The sequence below is a fragment of the Elephantulus edwardii genome, unplaced genomic scaffold (genome assembly GCF_000299155.1).
Source record: "Elephantulus edwardii isolate Elephantulus edwardi_28Jun2011 unplaced genomic scaffold, EleEdw1.0 scaffold00222, whole genome shotgun sequence".
NCBI classification, from domain to species: Eukaryota; Metazoa; Chordata; class Mammalia; order Macroscelidea; family Macroscelididae; genus Elephantulus; species Elephantulus edwardii.
In genome coordinates this window covers 1,030,673-1,048,430 of record NW_006399972.1, presented here as the reverse complement: position 1 = coordinate 1,048,430, position 17,758 = coordinate 1,030,673, and the positions used below count along the sequence as shown (strand labels likewise).

Genomic DNA, 17,758 nt, shown 5'->3' with positions numbered 1-17,758 from the left:
TGAATTCACAGATGACTTAAAATCAGGTGATAAATGAGGCACACAGAGGTAGCGGAATTCTGACAGGGCCTGCAGCAAGAGCCCAAAATATCCACCATTACCAGGTTCTTCTCTCTGCCTTAGATCACATTCAGAGCACACTGGCCAAGGACTTAACAGAAATATGCATCTACACCTGAACACTTTGATGAAGGTTTTTACAGGGTGACTTTACCTGAAGCAGTGCAATAAAGAGAAAAAATGAATTAGCGGCTCTTCTGAACTGAGAGTAGAGAAACCGTGGCAGAAATGTGATAATGTTGTATTTTGCAGTGCTGTAAAAGACAAATGAAAAAGAGCATAAAATGTCACCATTAGTACACCTCCTTTTATCACGATATGAAAAAAAGAACAGATGATGAACAGGTCTTCACACTGTTTAAAACTGGAAGAATACCCCAAAAAGTCATTAACCAAAATGAAGATAGTGAAAGAATTGGCTAAATAGTAAAGAATGCATATATCACAGATTTTATTTTTTCCTTAAAATGTTTTGCCATCTCTGGCTAATTTGGCTTAAAATGAAGAAAACTTTAGTTTTTTAGTGTTTTTAGTATAAAAAGGACAACAGGTTAATAGAAAATTAAATCTTATACATATAAAAAGTTAGCAGTTGGAAACAGAACTATAAAATAACGATGCCTTCCCTGACTAACTTTAAAGAAATGGAGAGTCTTCTGGGATTCAGCTGGTGTTTTCTTTGTGGATTCCTGACAAGAAGACTGGAACTCTACACTAAACAAGGCACCGGTGAGCTATCCCTACTTCGTTCTTGGAGATATCTGATGGTCTTCTTGTTATCAAATAGAAAGGAGAATAAAGAAAATAAAGAGACACATGGGACACATTTCAAATTAAGAAACTGTACAGTAGAAGCTGAAGGTGTAAATAGTCATTTCAAACTGGCATTTCTCAACTCTGGCAACTCTGCCATTGGAGCAAACAGTGCACTCAATCACTGAGGTGTTCAGCTGTCTGCATAGGTCACATGCAGTACTGAGCGGCTAGTGCTAATATTGATCCTTTCTGTACTATTGCTGGGATGAAAACGTAACACTCAAGTGATTCTTGCAGACCTCTCATCTTCAGCACCACAGTGAAACTCACAATTACCAAAAGCTACTATTTAAGGACTATTTAACCAAAAGGAGTTCTCCCTGGAATTGCAAGGATCTCCATTAAAATGATAAATCCTATTAAACCAAAAACAATAATGCTTCAATCTCATTGCTGGATTATGACAAATTCTTTTACTCATGAGCAGCACTCAGTGTTCAAATTCTACCAGTGAAATTGGCAGAGTGTGGCTGTTTACTCTATCAGTCTTACTTTCATCCAGATTCTATTTACCACCTCTTTGATCCACTAGAAGGTAGGGAAACAAAGAACCTGGTAGCAGTGAGCTCACAGTGACTGAAAGCTCCATGCGAGTGTTTTCAGTTCATGTGCATGCAGGCAATGTCCTCCCGGATTCGGCTGCAATACCTTGTCCGGAGCATCTGCAGCAGTGCCTACCTGACGTGATTATTGCAGAACTTTGTCAGCTGGGGTTGGTTGATGAATATAGTCCTCACTTCCTCCTGGTCGGCCAGGGAAGTCTTCTCCGAGACATCATCCGTCTTCTCATAACCTTAAGAAGGGACAGTCTTATTACTTGAGAAGAAATATTTCATTATACACACTAAAAGCATATTTCAAAACAACATATTCTAGAATGGAAAAAAAAAGTCTGTTGAAAGCTACATGCTTCCCTTTATCAGTGTATTTGTTCCTCTTGAAAAAAAAAACAACCAAAAAAACCAAAACTTCCCATCTAACATTTCTACTAGATTTTAAAAAGTGTTTAGGTGCCTTCAAGTCCACGAATTCGTTCAAGTCCATGTACAACACATCTGTGCATAACCGTCCTGCCTTATCCTGCACCATCCTGACAATCTCCACCAGGCTCAAACTCACTGCAGCAGTCACTGTGTCAATTCATCTCAATGAAGGTCTCCCTCTCCTTCCTCGTCCCTCCTCCCTTCCAAGCATGATATTCCTTCCCAAGGTCTGGTCCCCCCTTGACAACATGTCCAAAGTGTGTCTGCTTTGCTTCTAAGGTGCACTCTGGATGCTCTTCTTCCACCAGTATTTAGTAAACGGACATGCAAAATCAAATCCATTTATACATAAATATCCAAAACCAACTAATACTTTGACATTACACTTTTAGACAAGATTCAATTACACATTATATTAAAATGTACATTTACATTTTAAAATATTGTGCTTTTAGGTCATGTTTTTTCTGATTTGTGTCTTGTTTTTTCTTTTGAAACAGATGGGAAAAGACAAATATGAAGGTTTCAATAGGAAAAGCATCACAAATACCTAACCCATTGCTGTTGTTGTGTTTGTAAAATTGGAACCAACTCAGAGCTGACCCTCCAATGGGTTTGAGGAGAATGTTTCAGAATGGGAGCCGATTGTCCCTCTTTCTCCCACAGAGCAACTGGTGGGCTTGAAACTCGTCCCTTTAGGACTGCAGTGCAGCTTCTTTTCCCTAAGCCACCACAGCTCCCAGTATGACCACCTAACCTTCCCGCCAAACACTGTTCATACACAAGAAATCTGATGTGTCTTAACAACATTACAGGTCACCTCACCATCACAGCACAACAGATTCAAGGTGATTTCAAATAACACCTTGTTTCAATATTGATAATACTTCGTATGCAAGTTCTAGAAGTACAGAAAATAAATGGGGGGGGGTAATGTTTATTTGGCCTTATAATGATTAAAAGGGACTGCAGTCTTCGCTTTTCTTTAAAAATGGGCACCATCAGCATAGTATCTTAAATACCCATTTGTCTTCTCTTTTCTCCCTCACAAAAAATATTACCAAACTCATTGCCATGGAGTTGATTTTATACTCACTGCAATCCCATAGGGTAGAGTGGAAGAGCCTCATAGGGTTTCCAAGGTTGAAAATCTTTCTGGAAATGGACTGTCACGTGTTTATCCCACAAAACTAAAGACCTTTCTGTTAACAGCCAACAATGCTTAACCAATGTGCTACCAGGAGGTCTTCATTCAACCTTTCCAATGCCAATTCCTTCTCCTTTATTTTTCAAGAAAACAAAAATTCTTTATGTAGCTTTTAATTTCCAAATTAAGAGCCATTCTTGAAACATTACAAGCTACTATATTTATGAAAGAGCAAACAAAAGCAAAACCAAAACAAAATACAAAAAATGAGTCAAAAACTGGATTCTTCATGCAACATGTGTTAACAGTGATTATAATCCACAATTTAAAAACATTATAGAAAAAGCTAGGATTCTTACTTTTGCAGCAAATGAACCTTCCCAGACAGACACATTTGGCTTAAATTAATTGAAAGGTGGCAATTTGCTAAGTTTCAAAGCACTGGAGATTTGGCACTTGGAATTTTAGAAATCCATCTTCGAAAAACCCTATGAATTTGTCATGGTTTTGTATTGAGATTTTAATGAAAGTTTATAAAGAACTTGGATTTACATTCATTCACTGTTGCACATTTTCCTCTCTACCCCCCTTCCCCTCCACCAGTTCACGTTTTTCATTGGAAAAAAAATGCTCTTTCATTGTTATACAGTCCCCCTCCACAGCCCACTTTACTATGCAGCTCTTATTCTGGACTCTCGTCATGACAATTCCTCCTTTAAGATCTTACCAATGTGGAGGTCTTCCTGGATACCACATCCAGTGTACTTCTTCTAGCCACCCTATTCCTAGTAACACACTTACCCGGGGATCTGTTTCTTCTTTGCTTATGCGTTAGCCTCTTCATTTCAAAATGAGAACTCCCCGAGGCTACAGGTGATGTGTTACTCATCTTCCTAAGACCAGCACAAAAAACGCAACTGGCAAACTCAATGTGTGCTACGTAAATAATGGGGAACAGCAACAGGGTGGTTTATCTGGCCTTTGTCTTGAAGGCAAGCAATAAGTCTCCACCCACTGATACAGGCACCAAACATAAGCAAGTACTGATAACAAACTCTAGGAGGGGAAAAAGTATGTCTAAGGGGTTCTGTCACCACAGGAAACAAAGTCCTTTAGTCTTTCAGTAAAGATAAAGACCACCAGCAAGGTACTGGAGGATGAGATGTGAAAAATTCAGTAATGCATGCAGAGGAGTATAAATGTTGTTATGTGCCATCGAGTCGCCTGCAACTAACTCATAGACATAATAGCTCTGAACCCTGTCCTATTCAGAGCCAAGCCTTTTGTCTCTGACATACCTACCACCATTACCCCAGTTACTGTGTCAGTACATCTCACCCTGGCCCTTACTCTCCTGTGCTCTCTCTCCCTTCTCCATAGACTGTTCGCTCCTGATCACGTACCTGAAGTATGGGAAGTAGAGCTTCAAAATCCTAGCCTCTGAGGAGAAACTTGGTTTCACACTCTCTAAGACAGACCTATAAGTTCTCTTGGCATCCATGGTATGTTCAATACTCTCCTCCATTATCACAACTCAAAGGCATCAATTATTCTTCTGTCATCTTTAGCCACTGTCCAGCTCTCTGATGCATAGTAAGTAATTCCAAAGATCATGGCCTGGATCAGGTGCACCTTAGTCTCCAGAATGATAGCATTGTTCCTCAATACTCTGGAGAAGTCCTGACAGCAGATTTTCCCATGCAATTTGTCTTTTGAGTTCCTGACTGCTGGTGCCAAGAGTGTTGATTTGTTGTTAGGTGCCATCGAGTTGAGTACAATTCATAGCAACCCCAGGAACAAAAGATCTGAATTCTGTTCTATCTTGTGCCATCTCACAAGAGTCCCATGGGGCAATTACTGTATCAATCCACTTGGTCAAAAGTCTTCCTCTCTTTCACCTACCCTCTACCCTTTCTAGCATCATGTCCTTTTCCAATGAATGGTCCCTGCTAGCAACATGCCCAAAGTATGTGGGGAAAAGTCTCATTCTTGCCTTCAAAAAGTACTCCAGCTGCACCCTCTCCAAGACATATTTGTTTGTTCTTTTGGCCATCCTTGACATGTTCAGCACTCTTTTCCAACACCACAGCTCAACTGCATCAATAATTTTTCTGTCATCCTTATTCACTTTCCAGCTCTCAGATGCATAACAATTGAGCAGAAAGACCGTGGTCTGAATCAGAGGCACCTTAGTCCTCTAACAAACATTGTTGTTGTTTGTTGTTGTTATGTGTCGTCGAGTTGCTTGTGACTCATAGCGACCCTATGTACAACAGCCCTAACCCTGCTCTGTCCTGTGCCAATCTCACTGGCTCCGACACAACCACCCCAATTACCCCAGTCACTGAATCAATCCACCTCATAGAGGGTCTTCCCCTCCTGCACTGTCCCTCCGCCCTCCCAAGCATGACGTCCCTCTCCATAGACCAGTCCCCTCCTTGCAATATGTCCAAAAGTATGTCAGACGAAGCTTCAGAATCCTTGCCTCCAAGTATTTAACTCTCTCCAGGGCGAACCTGTTCTTTTTCTTAGCAGTCCACGGTACATTCAATACTCTTTTCCAGCACCACAGCTCAAAGGCATCAATTCTCCTTCTATTCGCCATAGTCATTGTTCAGCTCTTTGATGCATAACATGTGACTGCAAAAACCATGGCCTGTATCAAGTGCGCATTAGTCTCCTCAATGACACCATTGCTTTTTAGTACTTGTGCGAGGTCCCTAACAGTAGACATTTCCATTGCAATACGTCTTTTAATTTCCTGGCTGCTGGTGCCAGGAGTGTTGACTGTGGAGCCAAGCACAGTAAAGCTGTGAACAATCTCAATCTCTTCACTATCCATTCTGATGCTGCCAATTGGCCCAGTGGTGAGAATCTTTACTCCTCAATAATTTGGAATATTTATACAGTATTCTAATTAATCAGTAAGACATGAGCGCAAGAGAGAACACAGGGACCAGGTCATGGAAGATCTTTCATGCTGTGATGTATTAGAAGATGGGTGGTGGTGTTCAGTGCCTCTGAGTCAAGTATACTTCTTAGTGACCCCATTAACAACCTATCTGAATACTGTCCTGAATCCTGTGTCATCCTCATCATCTCTGACACACTTAAGCCTATTGCTACAGTCACTGCATTAATCTGTCTCATTCAGGGTCTTCCTCTCTTTTGCTGACCTTCCACCTTCCCATAAGATCCCTTTCCAAGCCTCTCCTGGGAACATGCTCAAACAATGTGAGACAAAGTTCTGTCATCCCTGCCTCCAAAGAATACTTCCACCTTCTCTAATAAACCACTCCCTCTTTCCTCTCCTAGCCTTCTTTCCTGGGAAGTTCGACACCCATAAGTTTAGCAGTCATTAAAGTCTCTGAGGCTGTAACATCAAGCTCTCTTTAAGAGCCACTGAAATTGCTATACACCCCCTCATGCCTCCATGGAATCAGTGACCTTCCTGTTGTCTCGCATCCAGCTCAATTCTCTGTCCAGGCAAGGGAAGTCAAAGGCAGGGCACTCACCCACACTAACATGAAGTCTAGATCTCACCCTGCAGCTGGATTATCATGCAGTACACCAGAAGTTTTCCAAGATAGGTGACAGGTGAGAATTACAGGTTATACTCATCACCGTGGAGGCCTCACAGCTCCACACTAGGACTTTATCATACCCATTTTACTAATCTGAAGATACTCGCAGCTTTGCAAAAGATCACCTAGGCAATGATTCCCTTTTACTAACATCCAGTTTAAAAACACCATATGTATTCCTCCTACTTTCATATTGTTTCAGTGTCATATAAGGACTAACAAAAACAGCATATCAAACTTAAAACCTCTTAAATTTTCCTAGACTGTCCTTAAAGATAGTACAAAGGCCAATGTGTGCTGTTCTCAGCATCTGGAACTGACACAGAGCCTCAATAATACGATCCCTCAGCTCTGTTCTCAGCTGACACCCGAGGTTATGAATACTTTATGTAACCAGTAGCCTTGGTAAGTGCCTGGCCCTCAGGTCTTCTTATCAGAGGAGCCAGTTCTCACACCTCAGACATATCTAATTACACTGCCTGGGGTCTCAAGTGATGATACACAGAACAGGACATTCCATTTCTCTCTCACTTACTAATATGTATTCAAGGGATAGAAATCAACCTCTTCCCTCACTTGGGAATCAGTACAATTTAGAAAACCCTAACAGACTGGCAATATCCAGAGTCTCTTCAAACATCCATCTTGGTGTCTTCTTCCTCCTTTGTCTTTAATGACCTTTTGTATTTTTTTTTTTATGGATAATATTCTTGGTATCTTCCCACAGCTTCATTCTCACTTTCAGGAATTTCTTCAGAGTACTGAAGAGCAAAGATGTCAGTCTAGAGACTAAGGTGCACATGCTCCAGGCCATGGCCTTTGTAATAACTTGCTATGCATCAGCGAGCTGGACAATGACTAGGGATGACAAAATAATAATCAATGCCTTTTAGTTGTGGTGCTAAAGAAGAGTGCTGAACATACCATAGACTGCCAAGAAAACTAACAGGTCTGTCCTGGAGAGGATGAAACCAAGTTGTTTCTTGGAGGCAAGGATTTTGATGTCCATCTCACATGCTCTGGCCATGTAGCCAGGAAGGACCAGTCTTTTTTTTTTTTTTTCCTAATCACCAGGACCAACGATCACCAGCTGCCCAGTGGGCAAAAATTACGCTTCCGACATCTCTTGATGTCGATTCCGCACATAGAGCAATAGAGTTGCCCTACGTGTGCCACTTCACGGCAGAAGCCCTTTGTTTGGAAGGACCAGTCTTTGGAGAATGATATGATGCTTGGAGGGGTGGAGGGACAGCACCACCCTGGATGATATGGATTGATAAAGTAACTAGGGTAATGAGGGTAGGTGTATCAGAGACAGTGATCAGCTCAGAACAGAACGAGGTTAGAGCTGTTGTGCATACAGTCATGATGAGTTGCAGTCAACTCAATGGCACATAACAATATTTTGACATGACCCCAAGAAAAAAGAGATATTAGGAACCTTTATGGGCAATCCCCTCCATTTCGATTCACTGCCTCTGGAATCCTGCTGGAGGGTCAGCTAGTAGTTGGTTCCAACTTGGCCACAAACAACAATAACATCAAAAAAACTAACTCCCCCACAAAAATACCGCCACACAATACAAAACACCTCAATACAATAAGAAGAAAATCCAGACTGGTTTTTGGTTTTGTTGTTGAGTAAATTAGAATGTAACTGACTCATAGCTGACCTTTCAGAGGGTTTTCAGAGGCAATAAAACCCATAAGAGGAGACTGTCCATCTATTTTATTTGGAGCAGCTGGTGGATTTGAACCATGTGCTTTTGGGTTGCTAGCACAGGTATTTACTATCTTTATATTGGACTTGCTGGTTCACCTGTTTCCACTACTATACTACCTAAATAGCTTATAGTAAGCATTCAATGTTTGATATATGAATTACTTAATGAACAAAAATAAATTTTAGAAACATACCAAAATTGAACTTCTCTAAAAAGTGGGTACAAATTAACCAAACCTATAACACTGGTAAATAAATCAATAGCAAAGGTTAGTTCATTGATAATGAGAAATCACTGTCATTGGAAGTCAAGTAACTGAGATCCCATGATGACCTACATAGAAAGTCAAAGATCAGGTTGTATGTCTGGAAAGCATTGAAGCAACTCGTCACACGAAAGACTTTAGAGTATCCACAGGACCAAAATCTTCAAAGTCTGTTGCAAGAACTCTAATGCTTCAAGTCTACTGGTTAATGTGTCTCCTCCCTTCCATACAGGTTGGAAGAGTGTTGTCAATGTTTAAATCTGACTCATTAGAGTTTGTTTCCCTACACAAACCACAAGAGCTCTGATGGTTTAGTGCCTAGGGAATTGCTCTGTTAGCCTAGAAGTGGTGCCTCTCTGGTGGTGCAAATCCCTCAGTGGTTCCAGAGGATGGACCATGTCCTCCAATGTGAGGTTCAGCCTCCAAAACCCTCTTGAAGGATTGGCTCTGAATTGGCTCTGACTCAACATCAATGAGTTTGAGAACCAAACTTATAAAAAGCCATCCATCCAGAATTGATTTTGGCTCACAGCAGTCGTCCTATGTGTTAGAGTATAGAAATGTCTCAGATGCTTTTGTTTTGTTTTGCTGTATCTTTAAGAAAGCTGATTCACAATTCTATCTTCCACAGTGTCTTTAGGCAGGTGGTTGTTGTGCAGGTTGTTGTTGTTGTTAGGTGCCATCAAGTTGAGTACAAATAATAGTGGCCCTATGAACAAAATATCTGAACTTAGTCTTGTCCTACACCATCCTCGTACTTCCTGACACACAAGAGCCCACTGCAGCAGTCACCTTGTCAATCCACCTAGTTGAGTGTCTTACTCTCCTTCGCTGACCCTCCACCTTTCCCAACATCATGTCCCTCTCCAAGGAATAGCACCTCCTAGCAATATGTCCAAAGTATGTGACATGAGCCTCATCATTCTTGCCTCCAAAGAGCACTCTGGCTGCACCCTCTCAAAGACATATCTATTCAGTTATTTTGGCTGTCCATGGAATGAATGTTCAGTGCTCTTCTCCAACACCACAGCTCAAAAACATGAATTATTTTTCCATCATCCTTATTCATTGTCCAGGCCTCAGATGCATAGCTAGTAATTGGAAAGACCATGGCCTGAAGTCAACCGCACCTTAGGCCTCAAAGTGGCATCATTACTTCTCAATAATTTGGAAAGGTGCCTAGCTGCAGATTTTCCCATCGCAATGCATCTCCTTATCTCCTGATTGCTCATACCAAAGGTGTTAATTGTGGATCCTAGCAAGATGAAGCTGTTAACAGTTTCAATGTCCTCTTCATCTACCATGACACTTCCTATTAGGCCAGTGGTAAGAATCTTTGTTTTCTTAATATTAGACACAATCCATACTGAAGGCTGCATCCCTTGATATTTTGCAACAAGTGCTTCAAATTCTCTTCACTTTCAGCAAGTTGTGTCATCTGAGTAACACGGGTTTATGCTTTCCAGACATAAAGATGAGTCTCCCTCCAATCCTGATGCCTGATTCCTCTTCATAGAGTCCAGCTTCTCGAATAATTTGCTCAGCATATAGACTGAACAGGCATGTTGATAGAGGACATCCCTGACGTTGATAGAGTACACGCCCTTCCTAATTCCTAACCATGCAGTGCTCCCCTGCTCTATTTGCACAACAGCCTCCTGATCCTGGTATAGGTTCCTCATGAGTACAATCAACTGCTCTGGGGCCAAAAGGAAGAAATTGATAATTTTTATCAAGTTTTGCAGTCTGAAATTGACTGAACATGCAATCAGGATATATTAATTATAATTGCTGACTGGAATGCAAAAGTAAGAAACAACAAAGAGCAGTAGTTGAAAAATATGGGCTTGGTGACAGAAATGAGGCTAGAAATAGAATGACTGAATTTTGGATTTACAATGATTTACTCATTGCAAATACTTTTTCTAGAAGCCACAAAAGACAACTTTACACATGGATTTCACCCAATGGGCTGCATAGGAATCAGACTGACTACATTTGTGGAAGAAATTATTGGAGAAGCAATATTAGTAGTCAAAACTACATTCTGACTGTGGGTCATTATCATAAATTACTCACATGAAAGTTCAAATTGAGGCTGTGGAAAATGAAAATAAGTCCACAGGAACCAAGATATGATCTAGAATCAATTCCATCAGAATTTCATGATCTTAAGAACAGGTTTGAGTACTGAACACCAATGATAGAAGACCAGATGAGTTATGAGATAGTATCAAGGATACCATCCATGAAGAAAGCAAAAGGTCACTACAAAAAGAGAGGAGAAAGAAAAAACCAAAATGTATGCAAGAAGAGACTCTAAAGATTGTACTAAAACATTGGGAAGCCAAATCTAAAGGAAACCTTGTTGAAGTGAAAGAGCTGAACAGATGGTTTCAAAGGGCAGCTCAGAAAGACAAAGCAAAGTATCATAATGGGATGTGCAGAGAGTTGGAATTGGAGAATAAAAAGGGAAGAACTCACTCTGCATTTCTCAAGCTGAAAGAACTAAAATATAAACTAAATAACTAAATAAAATAAATTTAGGCACTGCATTGCTGAAAGATGCTATGGGCAATGTATTGAACAACCCAGAAAGCATCAAAAGAAGATGGAGGGAATACACAGAGTCACTGTACCAGAAAGAACTGATTTACAATGAAAAATTTCAGGAAGTACCATATGAACAATGGTAATGAAAGAGCCAGTGGTAATGAAAGAGAAAGTGGAAGCTGCATTAAAGGCCTTGGGCAAAAAATAAGGTCCCAGGAATCGATGAGATACCAATTGACTCATTTCAATTAACAGATGCAGCCTTGGGTGCACTCACCAGTCTATGCCAGGAAATTTGGAGGACAGCTGCCTGGTCAATGGATTGAAGAGGTCCATATTTGTTCCTATTCCCGAGAAGGGTGATCCAACTGAATGTGGGAATTATTGAATAATATCACTGATAACACATGTTAGCAAAATACTGTTGAAGATCATTCAAAAATGGCTGGAACAGTAAATAGATAGGGAACTGCTAGATGTTCAAGCAGAATTTAGAAGAGGCTGTGGCACCAGGGATGTCATTGCTGATATCAGATGGATCTTGGCTCAAAGTAAGGAATACCAAAAGAATGTCTATTTGTGCTTTATTGACTATACAAAGGCATTTGACTGTGTGGATCATGACAAGTTGTGGATGACATTGACATCAGGTGGGTACAAACTGGCAATCTGAAGTCTGCATGCAGCAGTCTGCACCACACAGGATTGCCTTCCATAACCATTCCCCTCGAAGTTAAAGCATTTCACTTTCTAATGTTTCTAAGGGAGGGGCCAGTCTTTGGAAAAAAAAAACATTGTGCTAGAAAAAATAGAGGGGCAGAGAGAGAAAGATTCCCAACAAGATAAATTGACAGTGATTGTAACAATCTTAAACATGGCAGAGATCATAAGGATGGCACAGGATGGAGCAAGGTTCTGACTCTTAGTATATATAGTCTCTATGAGTCTGATCAAATCAACAGCACCTAACAACAACAGCGTCATTTTAGTCAAACTCTCCATGCCTCACTTGCAGATGATGGTTTTACTATATTCTGATCTTTCCATTTTCAGGTTCTATGGAGCACCTCCATGTAGCCACGAAGTAGTAACGATAATGATATTTGTATTACCTTTACCACAATATTTTGTGTTTGCTACAAAAACAAGCATTCACACTGGAGTCTCAGTGCTCAGGGAAACATCTGACGATAACAACATAACTGACTGTAACAATAAGCTCGAGTGTGTTGGAGAGGATCAGGAGGGTGGTGCAGGAGAGAGCAAAGGTCAGGTCTGCTGTTCACCAGCTGTAGTTGACTCAATGGCACTTAACAACAGCAGCCTCATTATTCTTCTTCGACTAAAAGCTCTGCAGAACAAACCTCAACAGGCACCTTGCCATCAGCAAAGTTCTTTCTCTGCAAAAGCATATTTCTACAGCGGCTCCTGAAACAGTTCCCTTTAATGTTATTCTCTGAAACAGTTCCGTTTAATGTTATTCTCTACAGAAACTGCTTCTTAAAGCCAATAGAATCAAATTATACCCCCCCCCCAAGTAAACAATTCTGTCTACATCTTCTCAAAATGAGCAAGGTAAGGAAGTTTCCTAAAACAGACAAAATGGAATAGAGGACAATGCAGTAATTGAGAATCCCTGCTATACAGAACATTCTACATTCAGAGGCTGTTCCATTTGCTTTTTCTAATTTCCAGAAGAAAAGTAGTTCTGCATTCTCAATGGTGGATTTACTTTTTGACTAACGACCAAATTATTTTGCACTTCCTACATGCATATCAAACCAAGGGTTGTTTGGTTTGGTTTGGTTTGTTTTCAGGCTAGACTTGTGTTCTTAGCTAGAAAAATGACCAAATGTCATTTCTAAACTTCTGAAGAATGGAAGTTAAGAGCATAGTGCATTATATATGGCTTAAGTGCTACAAAAAGATATGACTCTGAATTTCTAAATATACAAGTGGTTTCCTTTGGTGACCAAGTGAGCCTCCCGCAATCATCGTCATTGTGGAGAAGACACAACTTGGTATCTTCATCACCATCCTGGAGTGATCAAATATTGGTCTTCTCCTCCCAGAAGGCAGCCATTAAACTCACTCTCCACTTGGTGGCTATGAGAAGAGCCTGGGCTCTTCCACCAATTACTTCCATGACCCTGAGCAAACCACTTCATCCCTGGGGGTTAGTACCTTCCTTTGTACCATGAAGAAACTAGGCTAATAATCTCACATTCTCTTTCAGATCTACAATTCTGTGAAATTAGTACTCCCTGTACACTAGGCAGAGGGGAGGGAGGAAAAAGCCAATACCTTATTTGTTCTGAATAACAAGGAAAAAAAAATTAAAATGGAAAGCTCTCCTCATCCCCAAGTGTTGTATCTAGATGCTGTACAGCAACAAGTCACGTGGTTTACTCCGCAGCCAGCACTGAGACACAAAGTCCAGTGGTGCTTTGTGATCATGGCTAAATCTACAAATTTTAAAAGACAAGCAAGTGGTGACTATAATCAGTTTCCAGAAATGACTGGTAAACTGCTGAGTATGTTGGTATACAGCGTCCTTTTCTTCCACTGCCCGTATTTATCACTCATACTTACAGAATGAGAGAGAGAGAGAGGGAGAGACAGAGAGAGAGACAAAGAGAGAGACAGAGACAGAGAGAAAGAGAGAAAGACAGAGAGACAGAGACAGAGAGAAAGACAGAGAGACAGAGACAGAGAGAAAGAGACTTACACATAAAGATCAATGCTTATAATAAGAATTTAACAAATGTTTAAAATTTTATCATTATCATCCTATAGCTGCTATTATATTATTATTATTATTATTACAACTTTATACCAAGCAATAAATAAAGGTCTCTCTAAAGAAAATACTGAGTTAAGATTTAAATGGCACTGAAGAAAAGCTAAGAAATCAGGATATTAAACAAGGTGTGACTGAAGCTCTGGTGGCCCAGTGGGGAGGGAGGGAGCAATGTGTCTAACCCACAGGTGGCACACTGTGGTAATTCAAATCCACCAGCTGTTCCTCAGGGAAAAGAAGAGTTGCACCATTTCACACAACAAAAGAATTGGTTTTTCTTTTCAAAGAGAAAAACTAACTGGGAGGGGAGGGGTGGGCATGGAGGAAAATATGCAACAATGAATGAATGGGGGAAAAATTAAATGGAAAGAATATGCTGTAAAAAATATATTGCAATAAAAATCACTAATAATAAAAAAGTAAAAAAAAAAAAAAAAGAAAAGGAAGAGTGATGTCCCCCTGGCTTTAATGGTAAGGAATAGCGCTACCAACCCAACAGCATGCAGTTCGAATCTGCCAGCTGTTCTGCAGAAGAAAAATGGGCCATCTCCATGCTATATGCTGTCTTCTCTGAAAACTTCCTAGAGGGTCAATCCTAGCTATGAGCTGGTGATTCCAATGGTACACAACAGCAAGATAACCCTCTGCTGGCAGCTCTGCTCTAAGCAGGTTCCGACTCCATGGACATGAGTTAAAGTTAGCATTGTCTTGGGCCAATCTGCTGCCAGTGCTCTCTTTGGAACACTAAAAACAAAGATATCACAGGACGACTCAGGTACACCTAACCCAACATAAGAGTATTTCCTACTGCCTCATGTGCATGTGAAAGAATTATAAGTAAGGAAGACTATCGCCTTTGAATTACGATGTTGGTGAAGAATATTCACTCTGCATGGGCTGCCAGAAGGACAAACCAACCGGCCTTCAAACTGGAGCCAGAAGGCTCCTCAGAAGCAAGGATAGTGAGACACAGCCTCATGTGTGTTATCAGGAGAGGTCAATCTTTGGAGAAGGACATTGCGCCTGATAAAGTGGAGGGTCATCAAAAAGGAGGAAGATTCTCAATGAGTTGACCCAACACAATGGCCTCAACAAGAGGCCCAAACATCGTAATGACTGTGAAAATGGTGCAGGAGGACAGTGCAGGAGGATTGTGCAGGAAAATGGTGCAGAACCAGGTACTGTTTTGTTCTGTAGTGCAGATACGGTTGCCATGAGTTAACTACAATGTCATCTCATACAAATTATTTAACCTTTTGATGCCTACTTTCTTCAGGGGGCTTTTGTAGGCTAATGTACGTGTAAAACTTTAGGACAATACCTGGTTTATCACATGCATGAAATAAATACATGCTGCTATTTTTACCATTGAACTAGGAAAGTTTGCAGTTAGGGAAATGTCAATTATGAAGATCATTTAAACTTGGGATTACAACACTTTTATATAAGACTGAGTGAATTAGTTCTTTTCTAAGCTGAACCTCTCCTTCCTCATTCATAAAATACATGTAATATGAGGATTAAATGATATTGAATTAGCAGAGTGGCACAATGTTTGTCTCTCACACAGTTCCTGTCACCCTATCCTCCTCAGAGATTCGAAAGTCAATCTCCCCTTTAAAATGTTTCAGTTGAAAGTCTTAATGACAATTAAGTCCTATTTTTTTTGAATACTTGGATAATATTTAATTAAAATTGTGAACAATGAACAAATCTAGCTATGTATTGTCCTTACAATTTGATAATGTTAAACAGGCTCACATTTTTCCCCCAAAATTTGTCATTTATAGGGATTATGCAACAGGAACGCGGGGTTGGGCAGGTAGGAGGGAGAAGATACAAAATAATTCCGTTGCTTGGTAATATGACTATAGAACAATTACGGTTTTGCAGTCATAAGTAAGGATATATTTGCAATCATTTCATGTATTCTCTTCTAAATACATTCAGTAGGACTCATTTATTTGTTTACTCAATGACGTCCAATATTAGACATCAATGAGACTATTAATTGTTCCAATTTCTTGACCTAGATTGAGGTAGTTTAAAAGAAGCCATGCTTGCAACAGTCATAGATTCTAATAAACATATATTAACATCAAAACTAGCCAGAGACCTTAGAGCCACACTGCAGAACTCAGGAGCGAGTAAAGTTAGGTCCAACTTAATAGGAAATTATGAGCATCACCCACCATCCTTTTCACACCCACCATCCTTTTCAAAAGTTTTTATTTTTTTTTTCTTTGAGGGGAGAAAAACTGAAACCTCAATCCAATAATTTTTGTTCAAGTTTTTGGAATCAAGTCCTGGTTGGCTGAACAATTTAGAGGTCTGCATCTTGTATTTACTTTATTCTCAAGGGCATTATATACAATATATATTGTTAATGTAATTTGAAACACAGAGGCAGTTACTAGAGCTACAAAGGAGACAGGGAAACCTCACGATCTGCACTGCTAGTGCAGAATGGTCATTTCAAACATTCAGTTGTGAACCTGACCACAGCTGTTCAGACAGAGAGAGCACAAAAAAGGAACCACTATTCAGGGGGAAAAGGAGCAGGTCAAGACTCACACACTGTATTTTTCCAACAGGCCAATGAAGGAATCAAAACCTGTAACAGTATAGAAATGGAATAGAAACTGTTTTGCAATATGTCACAAATCTCTAGACCATGACTGCCTGAGCCAGAAGGCAAAGAAACTTTTCAACTGATTCAATATACCTCCCCTGTCCTGATTATTGATTCAAACTCCGTGCAGGGGACATCTGCTGCTTTTTCTGGCCCAGCGGCTGTTCCTTCTGGAAACAGCTCATCGGTTTTCAGTGGATCACTCCCCCCCACCCGCCCCCACTGCAGGCAATCTTGAGAGATGGCCCATTAAATTATCCTGCCCTTCTCTGACTTAGAGACGGGCATGTGGCCCATAGTAAGCCAATCACATCCACTTACAGTCTGGGCAGATGGAAAGGCTGAGCACAGATGGGGCTGATTTCTGTGGCATCCTGAAGTGATCCATTAGTCAAGCTGGCTTGAATCATCTTTGACTTGTGTGCTAAGCTTTTCCTTTGATTTCAGGAACCACTCCATCTACCTAGAGGATATATATGTTCAGCTTACACATTTCTAGAGTTCTATCCTGATGGCAGGCTCCTGAAAGTGGGCACTGTCTTTTGCATCTATTGCACATGGACATTGACACACCTGCACAGGCCTGGTCATCCTTCTTAGCAAAATGCTAAACCCTGATGCCTGTACCAGAACTTTACTTAGCTTCTATTCTGCACCTATATCCACAATTGTAATTATTTTGTCCAAAAAGCAGCAAGTTGTAAGACCTTTTCCATAGGGCTATATCAGATCTCATTTGATGGCAGCAATTGCCCTCACCAAGCTGAGAGTCTGGCATGTTCTAGACTAAATGGAAAGTGCAACCTGAAACCAAAGACATGTTGCATTGGTAAAAATCTGGTGTCAAGGACCTTGCCATAGAGCTAAAGAGCTTAGGCGTACCTGATCCAAGTCATAATCTTCTCAATTGGCTTCCCACACATCAGAGAGCTGTGCAATAGTTAAGAGTGACAGAAGAATAACTGATGCTTTTGAGTGGTGGTGCTGGAGAAAAGTATGCCAAGAGAAGCAAAAGGTCTGTCGCAAAGAGGATGAAACCAGGCTGCTCCTTGGAGGCAAGGATTTTAAAACTGTCTCTTTGGGCATGCTGCCAGGAGGGATCAATCTTTGGAGAGGGACATCTGAAGGCAAGACTGTCTTTGTCCAGTTGGCCTCGCTGCCTTGCCTCGACCCTCAATCAATTTTTATTGTTGT

The 17,758-nt window shown here is 40.6% G+C and overlaps 1 protein-coding gene across 1 annotated transcript in view; it reads right to left on the bottom strand.

Moving 5' to 3' along the window:
- ATP8A1 (ATPase, aminophospholipid transporter (APLT), class I, type 8A, member 1) overlaps positions 1-17,758 on the bottom strand; it is a 375,206-nt gene that overhangs the window by 328,115 nt on the left and 29,333 nt on the right. Inside the window, exons 2-3 of the mRNA XM_006898188.1 lie at positions 1,555-1,669; positions 215-314 (exon numbers count right to left, since the gene is read on the bottom strand). Coding sequence (XP_006898250.1) covers positions 215-314; positions 1,555-1,669 — 215 coding nt within the window. The remainder of the gene's footprint in view (positions 1-214; positions 315-1,554; positions 1,670-17,758) is intronic.